This window comes from Heterodontus francisci, chromosome 30 (genome assembly GCF_036365525.1).
Source record: "Heterodontus francisci isolate sHetFra1 chromosome 30, sHetFra1.hap1, whole genome shotgun sequence".
Lineage (NCBI taxonomy): Eukaryota > Metazoa > Chordata > Chondrichthyes > Heterodontiformes > Heterodontidae > Heterodontus > Heterodontus francisci.
Window position 1 is genome coordinate 51,741,396 of NC_090400.1, and position 18,078 is coordinate 51,759,473.

General features: G+C 46.7%; 1 protein-coding gene across 13 annotated transcripts in view; it reads left to right on the forward strand.

Moving 5' to 3' along the window:
* Nucleotides 1-18,078, forward strand: part of msi2b (musashi RNA-binding protein 2b) — a 539,697-nt gene that overhangs the window by 405,898 nt on the left and 115,721 nt on the right. For all 13 annotated transcript variants that reach the window (XM_068010600.1, XM_068010599.1, XM_068010601.1 and 10 more), the window contains one exon: nt 13,232-13,306. In XM_068010600.1, the coding sequence (XP_067866701.1) occupies nt 13,232-13,306 (75 nt within the window). The remainder of the gene's footprint in view (nt 1-13,231; nt 13,307-18,078) is intronic.

Here is an 18,078-nt window from a genome sequence, read left to right on the forward strand (position 1 = left end):
TACTGATATTCTTGAACCAGTGCTTAAGGAGCTTGTGTCAAATTCCTCCCTATTTTCATGGGGTTAACAAGTTTAAAATAAACCTCTGTCGAACATGTGGCAAGATGGGTTTGATATTAACCTGTTTAATATCCATGCAATAAGATTGCCAATAGAAATTTCTCCGCCACTGTTAACAGCTTTAGTTTTGATGTGTGCTCATGGCCCTCCCTTAAACACTCAAAGACAGCTTTAGCTCACAGCACTAAAATCATTTTTTCAGACACAACATCAGTCTGACTGCATCAGGCCTGTAACCAATTTCTTTTATTGACCCAAGTTGTCTAAACGACTTGTTAAATCACAGAAAACAAGATCTTGGCAAAGGGAGTTGGGCAGTGAAATATAAAGCAGGGGTAAAATTGGATTGTCTAAATAATGACTTGGATTGTTGTTTCCTGTTAACAATCAGAGGCTCTCGCACCCTCATGCTTGCAGACACAAACTCTCTCGCACGCTCCCGCACACACACTCATGCACATCCTTGCACACACCTCAACAACATTTAAGAAGTATTTAGATGAGCACTTGAAACACCATGGCATACAAGGCTACAGGCCAAGCGCTGTAAAATGGGATTAGTATAGGAAGGTGCTTGATGGCCGGCACAGACACGATGGGCCGAAGGGCCTGTTTCTGTGCTGTATGACTCTATGACACCCTCTCTGTCTCACACACACATGCACTCCTATACTCTCTGTCTCTCTCTCTCTCACACACACACACACAAGGTTGTACAAAGTTAAGGCAACTAACTATAATCCTTATCCAGTACTGGGGAGTTCAGTATATTTGTTCAAGTTAAGTTATGATCGCTGGCAAGGCCAGCACTTATTGCCCATCCATTGTTCTTGAGAAGATGGTGGTGAGCCGCCACGTTGAACTGCTGCAGTCTGTGTGGTGAGGTTGCTGCCACAGTGCTGTTAGGGAGGGAGTTCCAGGATTTTGACCCAATGGCAATGACCGTTAGTGTCCAAGCTTGGGATGATGTGTGACTTGGATGGGAGCTTGGCAGTGATCACGTGCCCATGTGCCTCCTGCCTTTGTGGAGGTTGGGCTTGAGCTGACGGAGAGAAGCAGCACACAGGTTCGAGGGAAAGACCAGGGCACTGGAACTGGTGCAGGAGCCGTATGAACTAGCACAATAGTCCCCAAATAAACAGGCAGAGAGACACAGGACACCCGGACTAGGGAGGGTGCAGAGAGTGCAGCGTATCAGGACTCGGGTGAGGAGAGGTAGATCATCAGGATGCAGGGGAGGCGGAACAGCAGTGCCCAAACTGCAATCTACTGTGAGCTTCAGTTAGAAGGTGCCAGTTATTTGCTTTGTAAACACAAACAGATTAGCAGTACTGAAGCTTTAATCGCCTTAGTCTGGTGTTTCAACATGGAACAGAATGAGCTGTGATTGAGCTGCGAAACTCTCTTCCGCACTGAAAGGGTAAACTATAATTAAAGGCACAGTACGGCTAATGTGATCAATACAGTCCTATTTACCCTTATCAGTGAACATGGCCACACAGACCTTGCATTACAACAGTGACTACACTTGAAAAGTACTTCAAGCTGTAAAGCACTTTGGGATATACTGAGATCATGAAAGGTGCTATATAAATGCATGTCAGGGGGAGTGGGACTAGGTGAGTTGCTCTTGCAGAGAGCTGGCGCGGACACGATGGGCCGAATGGCCTCCATCTGTGCTGTAATCATTCTATGATGTATATTGTACATATGTTATGAGTTTAGCAAGATCAGGTCAATCTCTGCAAGCAAATGATCAGTACATGCAGTGGCCCCTAAAACCAGATTGCAGAGTTCAGGATTGGCATAAAAGTGAATAGAATTGTTCAGTTCTTCTGTCTGGAATTTTTACAGATTGGTGTTCATTGAACTCCCCATTGAGCCCATCTGCTGTAGACGTGGTTTGTTCCCTCAGACAGCTACAGAGTCACCATCCAAGTTCGTTGGGTTGATTTGCCTCAAGCACTGGTTTTACCTTCCATCTTGGTCCTAACAACAACTTGCATTTATGTAGCCCCTTTAACATAGTAAAACATTCCAAGGCACTTCACAGGAGCCAGCTTGGTCAAAATTTAACACTTAGACCAGATAAGGCAATAGTAGCACAGGTGGTTCTGGACATTGCCTGTGCGGAGTTTGCAAGTTCTCCCTGTGACCACGTGAGTTTCCGCCGGGTGCCCCGGTTTCCCCTCTCAGCCAAAGACTTGCAGGTTGATAGGTAAATTGGCCATTGTAAATTGCCCCTAGTGCAGGTAGGTGGTAGGAGAATGGTGGGGATGTGGTAGGGAATATGGGATTAATGTAGGATTAGTATAAAATGGGCGGTTGTGGGTCAGCAGACTCGGTGGGCCGAAGGGCCTGTTTCAGTGCTGTATCTCTAAATAAAAATAAATAAATAAAAAATCAAAAGCTTGGTCAAAGAACACCTTAAAGGAGGATGGATGGGCTTAAGAAAGGAATTCCGGGGCTTGGGGCCTCGGAAGCTGAAGTTTTTATTTAAAAATTCTTTCATGTTATGTGAGCGTCACAGGCAAGGCCAGCCTTTGTTCTCCATCCTCAATTGCCCCTTGACAACTGAGTGGCTATTTCAGAGGGCAGTTAAGCGTTGCTGTGGGTCCGGAGTCACATGTAGGCCAGACCAGGTAAGGACGGCAGATTTCCATCCGCAAAGGACATTAGTGAACCAGATGGGTTTATATGACAATCGATAGTTTCATGGCACCATTACTTTCAATTCCAGATTTTTTTAAATTAATTAATTGAATTTCAATTCCACCAGCTGCCACGGTGGGATTTGAACCCATGTCCCCATAGCATTAGCCTGGGCCTTTAGATTACTACTACACCACCATACAACCCTATAGTGAAATGATGGAAATTGGGGATGCGCAAAAGACCAGTATTGGAGGAACGCAGAGTTCTCAGAGGGTTGTAGAGCTGGGGAATATTACAGAGATAGGGAGGAGTGAGGCTATGGACGGATTTGCAAACAAGGATGAGAATTTTAAAATAGAGCTGCTTCCAGACCAGAAGCCAATGCAGGTGAGTGAGTACTCTTCAGTCTGCTGTTGTAACATGGCGTTAGGCTGATTGTGCGGCTCTGCTCCCATTAAAATAGCAAACAGACAACTGTACACTTTAATGTGTTAAGTACTCATCTGCTAAATATCACCAACATTAAGATATCACCCATCTCCCCTTGCAGTTGCTCTTTTGGTGCCCTGTGCTATGGGAAGTTAATGCTCTCCTTTCTTAGGACGGGCTTTTTATTTGTTTGAAAGGGCTGGATTAGGGCAGGCGGTCGCTTTTAGCTGCCCTTCGGGTCAGCATGCTGGTTTCCCAACGCAAAACTAGCACGCTCCAGATTCAAAAGGATCGGAGCTGGAAAAGGCCGCCTGTCCGAACTCCTTAAATGACCAGGTAACGAAATACTGTGGATGCTGGAAATCTGAGATAATAGTGCTGGAAATACTCAGCGGGTCTGGCAGCACCTTTGCAGAGAGAAACAAAGTTAATGTTTCGGGTCTGTGATCTTTCATCAGAACTGGCAAAGGTTAGAAACGTAATAGGTCTTCAGCAAGTGAAAGGGGGAGAGGGGGAAGAAGAACAAAAGGGCAGGACTCTGAGAGGATGGAGGGCAGGAGAGAGTAAATGACAAGATGTTATGGAATAAAAGGCAAAGGGAGTGTTAATAGTTGCAGTAAAAGACAAAGCATTAGTCCAGAGAGAGTGTTAATGGCAGAATAATAGACAGTTCTGTCCAAAAGGAAAAACATGGAAAACAAGTTTGCCAGGCACATGATTTGAAAAATGAACTAAAAATTAATTAATTAATTAAAATGAAATGAAAAAAAAAAGGCAGCCATGCTCTGAAATTGTTGAACTCAATATTGAGTCTGTAAGGCTGTAGAGTGCCTAATTGGAAGATGAGGTGCTGCTCCTCAAGCTTGCATTGATGTTCACTGGAACACTGCAGCGGGCCAAGGACAGAAATACGGACATGAGAGCAGGGGAGTGAATTAAAATGTCAAGCAACCAGAAGCTCGGAGTCATGCTTGCTGACTGAATGGAGGTGTTCTGCAAAGTGGTCACCCAATCTACGTTTGGTCTCCCCAATGTAGAGGCGACCGCATTGTGAGCAGCAAATATAGTATACTAAATTGAAAGAAGTACAAGTAAATAGCTGCTTCACCTGGAAGGAGTGTTTGAGGCCTTGGATTGGATGGTGAGGAGAGAGCAGGTAAAAGGGCAGGTATTGCACCTCCTGCGATTGCATGGGAAGGTGCTGTGGGAGGGGGACATGGTGTCGGGGGTGATGGAGGAGTGGACCAGGGTGTTGTGGAGGGAATGACAACAAGCAATGAGCTTTTTGTCAACTTGTTAAGGGCCAGTTTTGAATTTTCTTTTTAAGGTGTGGGATCCATGCATGGTCTCAACTATGACAGGGAGGTTAGGAGGTGGTGACATGGCGGGGAGCGAGCTGGCGGGACAGCAGCAGGAGGCACCATTGAAGAGGGAAGGCTCGGAGATGGCCCTCATTCAAAGGCAAATGACTGTGCTCAGTGGGAAGAATTATCTCTCACATCTCTGCACTCTTGACAAGGGCATTTTGGGGGGAGGCAGATTTGGGGATTGGGAGAGGATGGGTCCTTCTGCTTACAGGTCTTAGGGATTCATGACCGGAAGGTTGAGGAAGACTCCACATTCCAATGGAAAGGATGGACATGTGGAAATGGGACCAAGCTGCTCCAGACTTGGTCCAACTAGTGATCAGGAGCAGAGGCAGACCCCTGGGTAAGAGGGCGCAGGGTTGAGGAACAAGGGTCCAAGGAGAAGCTGCCTGGACAAGGCGGAGCCTCAGTGTCACAGATCGCCGTGCCTGTCCAGACAGTAGATTGCTGACCTGAGTGTCCTAGGTGAGGGTCATCTGAGGGTTCACCATCGCCATGGCCTTTCCTTGGCGCTAAGAGTCACACTGGCCTTGCACTTTCCTGCAACCTTCCAAGGAGCAGCAGCAAACACTGGTGGCATCTCGAGGGCAGCAGATCATTATTGCGTCACGGAGGTGTCATATGCTGTGTTTGGGAAGGCAGGGGATTACTCTGAATTCAAAGTGGATAGCAGCACTCCGTCTCAAAGGGCAGTGAGATTTGCCTCCCTTGCTGGATGCCCTCAGATGCAGCGGATTGTCGATTGCATCCATGTGGCCATCATAGGCAACTACTGACCAGCCAGGCGGATTCCTCAACAGGAAGAGATTCCATTTCCTAAACATCAGGCTGCCATGCAACCGCAGCAAATGCTTTATGCAGTGCGCGTACTTACCTGGAAGCTGCCATTACACTTTTATCCTCCGGCTCTCACAGGTGCTGCAGCTCTTCATGAAGCCACTGGAGATCCGTGGATGGCTGTCAGCGGATAAGGCTTACCCCTTGCACAGATGGCTGATGACTCCAGGGCGTTGCCCCGTCACAAAGGCTGAGAGACACAGCAACCGATGCAACGTGAGCACAAGGGTCAGCATGGAGCAGTCCATCAGCCTCCTGAAGATGAGGCTGGATAGCACCCTCCAGTACACTCCTCAAGGGTCTCCCACATTGTGGTGGTCTGCTGAACCCTTCAATATATGCCTCCCCACCCCCCACCCCCCAACCCTCCCTCAGAGAGAGGTGAACCTTGAGGAGGGAGAAGTGCTGCAAAGGCACATTTCCTGGGTGAGGTGGGGGGGGGCGGTGTGGGAGGAGGAGGCTGAAGGAAAACTGGAGAACATTTCCCATGCTTTGCAGGGATGTGGCTGTGGCAGGCTCAGGAGGCAGAGTGTTCATCAGGATGGCAGGAACACTAGGGTTACTCCTTTGCAAAGATGTTTGACCTGCTCGAGACTCAGTCTGCAGGACACTGGAGAGGAGAGTCTCCTTCATCTGAGTGAGAGCAACTATCAGGTCGTAGTAAAAGTCAGCAAGTGGCACAAATCCTGCAGGGCTCCAGAGTCTCCACCTAACACACTCCTCCCCAGCACACTCCATTGCTTTGGCAACCCTCACTTCCCATTCTCCTGCATCTTGCCATGATGGAAACACAGAAGTCTATCTTAGTGCAACAAATTTCCCAAGGTTTTATCGCTTAACAGTTCACTATTATTAACATCAGAAACCCCCCAAGTGACCCACAAAGTGATATTCCCGACGTGGTGGCCTGCACTCACGGCCGCTCCTACGAGTTGCTCCCGCCCCACTCGAGGATGAGATGGAGGCGAACTGCTTGCTAGTGCCTGCCTGGGGCTCAGATGCCTGTGGCGGTTGGCCTCATTATGGAGGTGCTGTCGGGGGCACCTCCAAAGGCTGCTGCACCGGCATCACTGCAGTGGTCCCCTCATCACCATCCGTTGCCACCTCAGCCTTTTGGCGCCCTTGGTCGCTGGAAGGAACCACCAGCTGGGGCACAACTGGCATTCACTCCATGCTTCTTGGTGCCATTGACCGGTCAATGCTACAGACTGCGACATGCAATCGGGGCATGTCAGTGCACTGTTCCTGCATCCACTCTGAGTGGGGCTGCATATGACTCTTCACTCTCTCAATGGAGAGGCTCATGCACTCAAAGCACTGAGTCATTGTGGAGCATGAGATGAATGGGCTCCACCATTCTCATCCCATGATGCAACAGTGCCTCAGGTAACTCCAACATGTGGGCACGCATCCTTCACTGATTCTCCAGGTAGAGCTGCCTGTTTGGTGACTCCCGAGGCTCTGCATCTCCGCCCTGCTGAACAAGGCTACGCCTGTCCTCCAACCTCCGAGGGGGAGTGGCCACAGCCGGCTCTGCCTCCCCCGAATCCTCCAGCTCTGATGTCGTGCTCTTCTACCTGTACCACTGTTGCTAAAACCAGGACCCACTGAGGGGTGAGTGTCTGCGCTGGTGCAGGGAGCACAGGAAAGCTGTGACAGTGCAGACTGTGAGGTGTCTGACTCCTTAGGAACTTGTTATCTTTGTGTGGACTCCTGTCCCGCTGTAGCTGGGTCAATGGGAGACATAAGAGAGGATGGTGATGAGAGATCAGGGCAGTCAACAGATGCTTCTGCTGCTTAACATAATGAGACGACAGCTTATGTATTGAGAGCTTGTTGCACAGGGAGCATTGCCATGCATCCCCTGAACCTGGAGGTGTTGAGATGTCTACGGTGGACCCTCCGTTTCTCCGTCCCCAGCGACACTCTGGCCACATCAAGGGCCAGCTCCTCAAAGTGCGTCAGCAACATGAGCTGTGGCACCCCGCTATGCTGATGTGCCCTCTCACTCTTCCCTGGTGTTCAACTCCCATTCGGCCTGCAAGGTGAATGAAGAGGCTGCTGGGACAATGCCTCTCTTCCTCACCACTCACAGGTTTTCAATCGCATGTTGCAGTCTGTTTCCAGCCTCCTCTCCAGCAGTACTCGGGTTCTAACCTATGCTTATCAAGGCTGCTAAGCACAATCTCTCCCATGGTCTGAAGAACTCTATGCACCTTCAGGGTGTCCCTCTCTTTTGCAGTCTGGTGACTAGGAGACATCCCTTTTGGGTCTATCTTTGGACTCACTTTTCCAGAGCTGAGAAGGTCAGTGAAACGCTTCCGGCACTGGACTCAGTTCCGCCTCGCCACTCCTCTGCTGCTGACCTCATGAGCTTCCTGCAGCCATGCCCCCTTTCTGATGCCACTGATAGGGAACAGGATGTTTCTGCATTCAGTCACTGCCTCCAGACACTTCCAGTGAGGCTTCAGAAAAATGGGAGGGGGGCTGCCCTGGTATGGGGCCCCTCCCTTCCCACTGTCCTCTGCTCTGGTCCTCCTGGAATCCCTTGGATAAACAGCAACCTCAGCAATGGCTACCATCCGCCCTTTAAATCGGGCCCACTGCTGCCTTTGTTCCCCTCCCTCGCATGTTTGCCGTTGCTAATTGCGACTGTGGGTCAATTAATGATTTTACATATTCAAGTTGTAACGTATGCGCGTTGCTGCAGTGGTGTGGTATCGGGACCCGGAATGGAAATCCTGCCCTTAAAGTCATGGATCACCTCAGAGGCCATATTGCCTGGCGAAGACCCCATGGAAAGGTTCAGTTTGGGTCCTCTACACTTTGCTGGATAGCGTAGTTAACGCTTGTGGAGGAGTCCAAAACACACAAGATAGTCACCAATAAATGCAGTAGGGAATTCAGAGGAAACTTCTTTACTTGGGAGAGTAGTGAGAATGTGTAACTCACTACCACAAGGAGTAGTTAGGGTGAATAGTACTGATACATTTAAGGGGAAGCTAGATATACAAATGCAGAATAGAAGGAAATGCTGGCAGGATGTGAAGCATGAACACCTGCATGAAGTGGTTGGGCCGAATGGCCTGTTTCTGGGTTAATTCGACGTCCCTTTCATGTAAAATCATAAACAGCTTAGGAAGTGTAGGAATTCACAGCATTTATCTTGGGATGCTGCATCAAATCACCTACTCCCCACCATCTGGTGTTTCCTTTGATAACGATAGTTTCATGCAGGACAATGAAGGCAGTGCCAGGCCAAGATTGAGCTTGATAGAATGGCTGAATCCCGCCTCTAGTTGACGATGGAAGCTGTTTGCCGATGGGATTACAGAGCTTTGACCACCAGCTTGCGATATCTGTTCAGTTCTTTGTCTCGGACTGTTTGTTTATCGAACTAGTTGGTTCATGGGGGACAGAAGGGGCTTTGCTAAGTAGGGATGCTCTGGCCAAACCAATAACTTGATAGCCCAGGAGAAAAAAAAAAAGAACTCTGCTTCCCGAGCACCTACAAAACTCAAAGAGCTGTGCAGATCCACTGCGTAACTGGGTCTCATCTGTTGTTTTGTCAGGTAAATGAGAGCAGCCCAGCTGTGCTAGTTGAGGAATGATGTGGCTCCTTCCGTTATCTTTAGATCAGCATCTTTGCAAGCCTCCCACCTGCTCGCAGAGCTAGCTCACTGGCAAGTGCACACTCAAGTAAAAAATGGGATGTGTTGTATGTTGACTCATCATTGTCCTCTGAAAATGTATTAGCTACTCCAAACTTTACTTCAGCAACTAACCGCAATGCAACAAACAGCTTCCGAAAGTGGCTTTTGAGTAGGGTAGCTAATGGGGCATGCATTGCTCTCCAGATTTGTAGCTCTACAACCCTCCGAGATCTCTGCACGCCTCCAATTCTGGCCTCTTGCACATCCCCAGTTTCCGTCACTGCACCATTGGTTGCCGTGCCTCCAGCCGCCTGGGCCCTAAGCTCTGGAATTCCCTCCCTAAACCTCTCCGCCTCTCCTCCTTTTAAAATGCTTTGTAAAACCTACCTCTTTGACTGAGCTTTTGGTCACCTGTCCCAATATTTCCTTATGTGTCTCAGTGTCGCATTGTGTTTTACTACCTTAAAGGTGATATATAAATGTAAGTTGTTGTTAAATGAATTTTTGAATCAGTGCTCCCAGCATGCGGCACTACGTGGCACGAGTCCATACCATGAAAGACGGACACCAGACTGGAAAATCCATTCCTATAATTGCTATATCTCTTGGAAATTTTAAAACCAAAAGGCTGCATTTCTCTCTTTACTGCTTCCAGCGCTGAGCACCACCGAGTGTGCAGAAAAACTAAACATTTGCTCCAAAATCTGTGCTAATTTTAGAGGCGATTCCGGGATATTCTCTCAACTTTTCACTGAGTGCTAATTGGTACCTGAATGGTTATAGTGGGGTTGCCAACTCTCCAGGATTGCCCTGGAGTCTTCAGGTATTGAGGATTGTTCTCCTGGATGCTGCTGCAAGCAAACATGGGGAGAAAAAAAATCAATCATCGGGCCATTGCATTTTATTTTAATTTGTTTATTACAAAAATATTTGGCAATGGGAAAGATTTGACTGGCAGGGCGGTCGGAGGACTTTTGATGATACCTCCAGGAGTACATGCAACCAGAGTTGGCAACCTCCAGGTTTTAGCAGCCCATAAATACTGTTCAATTAATCTGGTCATTTGTGGGCTGGCAACAGAAAAAAGTGATCGTGAAAGCTGCCAGATTCACACAAAAAGCTCAATGGGTTCATTGGTGTCTTTTAGTTCTGGGCATTGCACCACAGGAGGGATATACTAGTCTTGGAGGGGATGTAGCGTAGCCTCACCAGAATAATACCACAGACTTAAAGGGTTAACTGATGTGGCCAGGTTGCATGAACTTGGCTTGTGTTCCCTCAAGTTTAGACAGTTGAGGGGTGATCTAATCAAGGTGTTAAAAATGACAATAGCATTCGATAAGGTTGTTCTGGGGAAATTATTTCCTTTGGTTGGGAAGTCTAGAACAAGTGGGCACCATCTGAAAATTAGAGCCAAGCCATTTAGGAGTGAAATCAGGAAGCACTTTCCACAAAAGGGGTAGCAGACAAGAGGAATTCTCATCCCCAAAAAGGCTGTGGATGCTGCGTCAATTGAAATGTTGAAGACTGAAATTGATAGTAAGGGATGTGGATCAAAGTAGGGTAAATTGAGTTGAGGTACGGATCAACCGTTGATCTAATTGAATTGTGCATCAAGCTGGAGGGGCTGAACGGCCTTCTCCTGTTACTAATGTTCAGTGAAGGGATCCCGCTACCTCTACCTCTGGTCTGCTTGTGACTCCAATCCCTACTTGGTTGACGGTTGGTGCCCTCAGGGAATTGGCACTGTCGCCCAAGAACAATTAACAAAAAAAAACAAATCTGAAGGAATTCATTTTGGTTTAAAGCACATCTTCTTTCCCTTCCCACAAATCGGCTTGTGGTATTTTCCTCCAATTCGTGCTGTGTGCCTCCCAGGAACCACAGCTAAGCCTGACAAAATACAGTAATGAATATTTTCACAGGTGAACGTGCCAAGTGTAGCATTGAGCAGCACTGGAAATTAAAAGTGGAGAGTAAGAAAAGATCTGAGTTAAATGTAACAAGCTTTTTTAAAACCATGAAAAATTAATAACCCATTAAATGAGTGTTGAATTATTAATCCACACCATCAAATGTCTGCTAAGATGGCACATTCAGTCTGCATGCCCTTTCCTTTATTTCAGTCCCATTAAGAATTACTCTGTCAAATCACACTTAACCTTTCAAGCTGTGAATCACCAACTACCATGCAGCGTAGCCCCAGAATTACTTTAAGCCTGCTCATTGGGCAATGAAGATGGCTAACAGTGGTGTTGGCTACAGGTGGTGCCACTGTTGGGATTCTGTGAAGGCACAGTGCAACTCACAGCCATTCCTTTGTCCCCACCTGCTCACAGTGTTCAGCTGTTCTCCTTTTTCATCTGGTTATCCCAGATCCCTTTATTACTCAGTACCTCAGGCGGCCATGTATAAAGAGCTGGGATAACACCAAAAGCAATTCTGAGATTGAACAGTGAAAAGAGTGACCATACAACAATTAATCTCCAGGTGACCCAGGCTTGTGATAACGTAACAGCAGTTAGTCTTTGCGCTATATATGTACTTATTGACCGATCTTCCTTGGCATTGCTTGCAGTAAATTGGCAGAAAGATTGTTTGTCAGGACAAGAATCTTATGGTGTGGTAATGCGCAATATACCTTTGTGTCTTTAAAGAAACTAAAGCCCAATTTTTGTCCTAAACGTACCCTCTCCGGAGAGAATAGGGTGGGTTCAGATCAGACGCTCGATTTACGCCCTGTCGTAAAACCAGGCAGGGTGTAAATCTGTATTTGAGTGAGGTTGATTCAGGGATAAATATTGGCCAGGACATCCAGAAGAGCTCCTTTGCTCTTTGAAATTGTGTCATAGGATCTTTTACATCCTCCTAAGGAAGCAGAAGGGGATGTGTTTTAATGCCTCATCCAAAAGATGACCTCGCTCAGTACTGCACTGGGAGTGTCAGCCTTGATTTTGTGGTCAAACCTCTGGAGTGGGACTTAAACCCATGATCTTCTGACCGAGAGACGAGAGTGCTACCCACTGAGCCGCAGCTTTCTCTGATGAGGGTAACTGAGTGTCATCAATAGAGAAATTTACCACGTCTGGCTGGTGAAAGCACTGTGTTTCCGATGTCGCTACTGAAATAAAATATTTAGGACATAAAGTTCACAAACTGAATATTTGGTTGTCATGGTATTGGAGAAACCTGACTGTTACGGAGATCCAACACCCAACAGCTTGAAAAAGCTATTCAGAACATATTTTTTAATATTTCGTTCGTGGGGTGTGAACATCGCTGGCAAGACGAGCATTTGTTTCCCACAAAAAATGTCGCGATGGGGAAAGGAAACTCCGCTTTTGTCCTGCTTGCCCTGCCATCCTGATCTAGTTTCAGGAGGCAGTGTGTGCATTTTCTGTCCTTTTCCTATTCCAAAACCTGCACTCCTTGCTGAATCATTGATCCATTCAGCTCCTTTTTCAAGTTCGGCTGAGTCATCTTCTCTAGCTAGCGGTGTGTTCCATAAATAAACACAATTAATGACTCCAGCCCTGGAGAAGATTTTCTTTGTAGTAAAATCGTGAGCATAGTCTTTATAAACATGTTTACAATTTTACTATACTTAATCCTTCCCCCCCCCTCCATTGTGACTTTTGCTCTACCTCTACTGGGTTTGCTCAGAATATTTCTCCCACATCAATTTTACCGCCTTCTTGAGATTACAAAGAGTAACGAGCAAGTAACCAAGTCACATGGATAAGAATGTCAGTTCCTGATCTGTGCTGGGTTAGGGATGGTTTAATCAGCCTTGGGGATCACAGGGTTGGGGGAGTGGAAAATGGGCTTGGGTTCTTTCTCCCTCTTGATTGATATCTGGTTAACATTTTGAACTGGAAGATCTGTATGGATTGGAATTCAGGTAAGGACGGGATTAAGGGTTAATTGTCGAGGTTAAATGCGTGAGGAATGATCATTGGGGTGAACTACAGATGTGCTGCTGACAGCAACCACCAGTGGTCTTCAGAAGAAGAGGGGACAAAACTTCCTTAAAATAAACGCTCACCCTCCCCATTTGTTTGACCTGAGCTTTTAGCTTCATTACCCTGGTCTTGAAGTAGTCCTGTTCCAGTGAGTGTAATACAAGGATGTGACTGATACCACAGTAAGATGCAAACACCAGTTGCGACCTGCTTCCTTTAACCTGACATCTTTCTTTTTCCTCCCCCTTTTTAAAATATTGTTTTAAAGGTTACCCAAACTTTGTTGCAACGTACGGTCGTGGATACCCAGGATTCGCACCAAGCTACAGCTACCAGTTCCCAGGTATGTGGACCCTTGATTCTATCTCACACCAGCCACCTTGTCCCTCCATTCCCTCCACCACCATGTTAATAAGTGCATAACAAAACCAACACTCTTCCCCTCCTACAGGGTTTTACGGTATCATTACAGTTCCTGGTCAGCCTCTGCTGTTTATTTGTAAACCATTGTGTGATAAAATGCAGCGGCAGAATTCTTCCTTCAATTCTAGGTGAAATGCTGCACTTGGAAAGAAGCTGGGCTGAGTTGTCGTCTTGTAGCATTTTCTTCAAACACCGCAGATTAAATTTTGCGTCGTTTTTATGTTTCTGCTTCTCCTTGCCCTCCTGTTTTAGGTCGCCCAATGCCAAACATCGCTGGCCGAGAGAGTGGGGCCAACGTGTAGCTTACACCTCCCCACGATCCCCATCAACGCCCCCCCCCCCCCCACCCCTCCGCCGCCCCCAGGCTTCTCTCCTGTATCATGGTGCCTAGCCTCTGCTCAGTTCCTTTATAACCATTCCCCTTGCAACCCATGATGAAACTGCTGTGATTCAAGAGCTCACTATCTGCAGGATCCCAGGTGACAATGGCACATCCTTCCTCCTCCTAAAAAAAATTAATGCTCGGGTATGGGCATTGCTGGCAAGGTCAGCATTTATTGCCCGTCCCTAGTTGCTCTAAGGAGGTGGTGGTGATGGGTCATTCACAACCAAGTGGCTTGCTAGGCCACCTCAGAGGGCAGTGCAGAGTCAGCCATGTTGATAATGGAACTGGAGTCACATATAGGCCAGACCAGTTAAAGGTAGCAGGATTCCTTTGCCAAAGGTTGTTAGATCATTTTGGAAGTCCTGACACATTACATAGCCAAGACACAGATTAACCAAGAGGATATTGGCTGTCCAGTCATGGTCTGAATCTTCCATTCATTCTCCCTCTGCCTGGGGCATCAGCTAGTGCAGTCAGGAGAAATACATTCCTCGGCCCAAGTTGGGGATTCCCAATGAGTCCAGCTGTTTCCCGTTCACTTCCATTGTATAGAATTCCAATGTTTCCCATGCATTTGCATTGTGCAGAATTCCGAATAGATAACATAACACTTTGAACACAAAATCACCTTCCAAGTGCGCAGTGTTCTCTGATATCTGTTCCATCAATGCTCACCTCATTCAGTACAGTCAGTCCACAACCACTGTCACTTCGAGACAGCTCGGTACTTTAGACTTCGAATCACATCATATATGTATTAGTTTTACGTGTTAGTTCGGAGTGGGTGATTAAATAACTGGGTAGCACAGAGACATGCAGTCTGCTTATTTTTATCTGCAGTTAATGGAAATCCCGATCTAATGAGGACATTTCTTGGCAAAAGAGTGATGTGTTTATTAGGTTTCAGCAGAATAGCAGGCCGAGTTTATTTTGTAATAAGCATTTTAGCAGATTTAATCTGCGTATTTCAGATAGGGTTTGGAATTTCAGAGTCAAAGCAAAGAGGGAATTTTTTCTGAAAATCAAATTCTAGTTTACTTCCCAAATTCACAGATCAGTGTGGGATGCTATATATTTTGGAGATGATTATTCTGTCCTTAATGATGATAAGATTTGAGAGGAATAGGTGCCAAATTCACAAAACTATTCATGAAAAAAAGTAATATTCTGTTAACTCCCACATCACATGTTTGGTCAGGTCAGCAATGAGGTCACTCAGAACATCCAGTTAGGTCGGTGATGAGGTCATTCAGAGTATCCAATCAGCTCAGTGATGAGGTCATTCAGAATATCCAATCAGCTCAGTGATGCTGTCCTGCTGTAACTGAACATAAAACCCATTAACCTTTGACTCTTAAGAGTATTCTTGGATTGCTTAAGTTGTTTGAGGCTAAGCTTTGTAGTCACAATCCACCCCTTCACAAATTTCTTTTTGAATCTGTGTAGTTCCCATTAACATTTAATAGCAGTGTTGAACCACATTTGGGTAGGATTGAGTAAAGTGGATCTGATTGTGTCTATGGTAGTTCTTTTGATCGGAGGATCAACTTTCTATTCTCCGTTTCTGGGTAAATGTGCCACAGCTAGTCAACGACTTGACAATCCTTTGGGTTGAGAGGTGGTTAGTTGAGCTGTTGACAGAGTGCTGTCACAAACAATTCAAGTTGATGGTCACTGACCTGGTGTAGCTGGCCACTGGTGGAGTCTGCAACATTGAATGTAAGATAGCCTGGGTTGATGTTTCTGGCCATTGCAGCAGCTGTGTGTTAATACAATGAGCTTGGAATAGACAGGATGCATTGTGCCGTGAGCCAATGGAGGTTTTGTGCTTCCTGTTCTGGGCTTGCTCCTTTCAACAGTGTTATGGCAGGTTTCATTTTGCTATTTGGCATACACAGAGTCCTTTGTAGGTCATGACATTATCATCTGTGTAGCATAGCAAGCCAGAGTCAACTAACATTAGCCAAACTAGTTGATCATTTGGCTGTATAGTGGCCGTCCTATTGGAATATAGCCAATGAGGACCTTTCTCATTGGTGCGTCCAAGAAGATTGAGGATAAGTTTGTTCAGGCCACTTCTAATTGGTGTTTACATGGAGGTGAAAGGTGATCTTAATATAACCACTTGGAATAGGTTGATTGGTGCTTGACACTGTGATTGATGAGCTATCCTCCTGAAAGTACTTACGGAGACAGTGGATCCAGCAGGAATCAAACGTACTCCTATCACAGGGAGCCAAAATTCACCACGTTGCCAGTCCGAACCTCAGCATTTGTGGGTATGTGTATGGACTTTTTAAAAAATTCATTCATGGGACGTGGGCGTCACTGGCCAGGCCAGCATTTATTGCCCATCCCTAATTGCCCTTGGGAAGGTGGTGGTGAACTGAGTGGCTTGCTAGGCCTGACAACAAGCCATCCCATGACGCTGATGTTTAGTTTAGTTTAGAGATACAGCACTGAAACAGGCCCTTCGGCCCACCGAGTCTGTGCCGACCATCAACCACCCATTTTATACTAATCCTACACTAATCCCATATTCCTACCACATCCCCACCTGTCCCTATATTTCCCTACCACCTACCTATACTAGGGGCAATTTATAATGGCCAATTAACCTATCAACCTGCAAGTCTTTGGCATGTGGGAGGAAACCCACGCAGACACAGGGAGAACTTGCAAACTCCACACAGGCAGTACCCAGAATTGAACCCGGGTCGCTGGAGCTGTGAGGCTGCGGTGCTAACCACTGCACCACTGTGCCGCCCATACTTAGGAATGAGTTGAGCCTTTTAAATAGAATTGTTTCAAGACACAGTTCATGGTGTGATTTGAGCATGTTGAGCTGTGTGCTGCGCTTTACACTTCGATGCAAATAAATAGCCTCGGTAAACCCAAGAAAGGGAATACAGTCTCCTTAAGGTTTTCAACCCTGAGTTTAATTACCTGTGTGCTCCAAGTTGGAACTGAAATATAATGTGGTCCTTAGGTATGCATACCCAAGCACCTTCTGTATGGTGAGGTAGCCAGGGCCAGACGACCAGTGGGGCGTCAAAGTTCCGCTTCAGGGATGCTTGCAAGCGTGACATGAAGGCCCTAAATGTTCACCGCCGCACCTGAGAGTCACTAGCTGGCAAAAGAGGGAAATGGCAGCACATCCCGTGGACTGGTGTGCACTACCACGATGACCAGTTGCTACAGCAGCTTGGCAACAGGCGCCAACGCCAAAAAGAACAACTCTGATTCACTTGGCAGCTCCACGTGCAGCACTTGTGGCAGAACCTGCCTGTCAAGGATTGGCCATCACAGCCATCAGCAAAGGTGCACCAAGAGAAGACACCCCACCTAAATGGATTGTTTGCTGTGTGTCCATCATCTTTCATAGATGGAAGGATGCCAACCTATAATGTGGTGATGATGATGGTAGATTCTTCGTAGGTGAAGATCATTGGAAGGCTTGTCTCTGTGGTAGTTGGCATGATCATTGGTGACGAGAGAGGTTAATTCTTGATCTGCAAACTCTTGAGCAGTTGGGGCCCAAGAACTTCTGGTTTGGAGGGGCTCTGGTAGAAGCAGATTCTTTCCATTGTCTGTGCCTTTCTTCAGCAGCCTCGCGTCTGTTTGTTTTGAACTTGTAGGCTGCTTTCCTGGTTGTTGTGTGCCAGCTGTCTCTGTCTGCAGTCTCCTGCTCCCACACTCATTACGCTCTGTTAATACATTTGAGGGGAGCAGCGCATGTGGCAACTCAACACTATGTGATAAGGCTGGTTAATCTCAACTGACATGTTGCAGTATGGCGTGGAAACGCTGATAGAGACTAGATGCCCACAGTAATGACCATCCTGGCAGTAGGGGAATGAATCAAACTCAAATAGCATTAATAGGCCATCTTAATTCTACACCATAGGTGAACAGTGTTTACCCATTGCACTGTACAAAGCCAGTGACTGTCAAAGCATTCTTTCAGTCCCTGGTGATAACCACACAGTGTGTTAATTGTGAGATGTTATTCTGGATTACACAGCGAGCCTTGTATCGGTACTTGTTATAATAGTGACTGTTAAGCCTCTCTTGTTTGTTTTTTGTTGATTTTTGTGGCATACTTTTATAGAATCATAGAATGGTTACAGCACGAAAGAAGGCCGTTCAGTCTGTCGAGACAGTGTCGGCGCTCTGCAAGAGCAGAGTCCCATTTGCCCTTCTGCTGTAGCCATGCGGCTTCTTTCTTCCCAGGTGCTAATCCAATTCCCTTTTTGAAAGTCATGATTTAATCTGCCTCCACCACACTTCCAGTGCATTCCAGATTC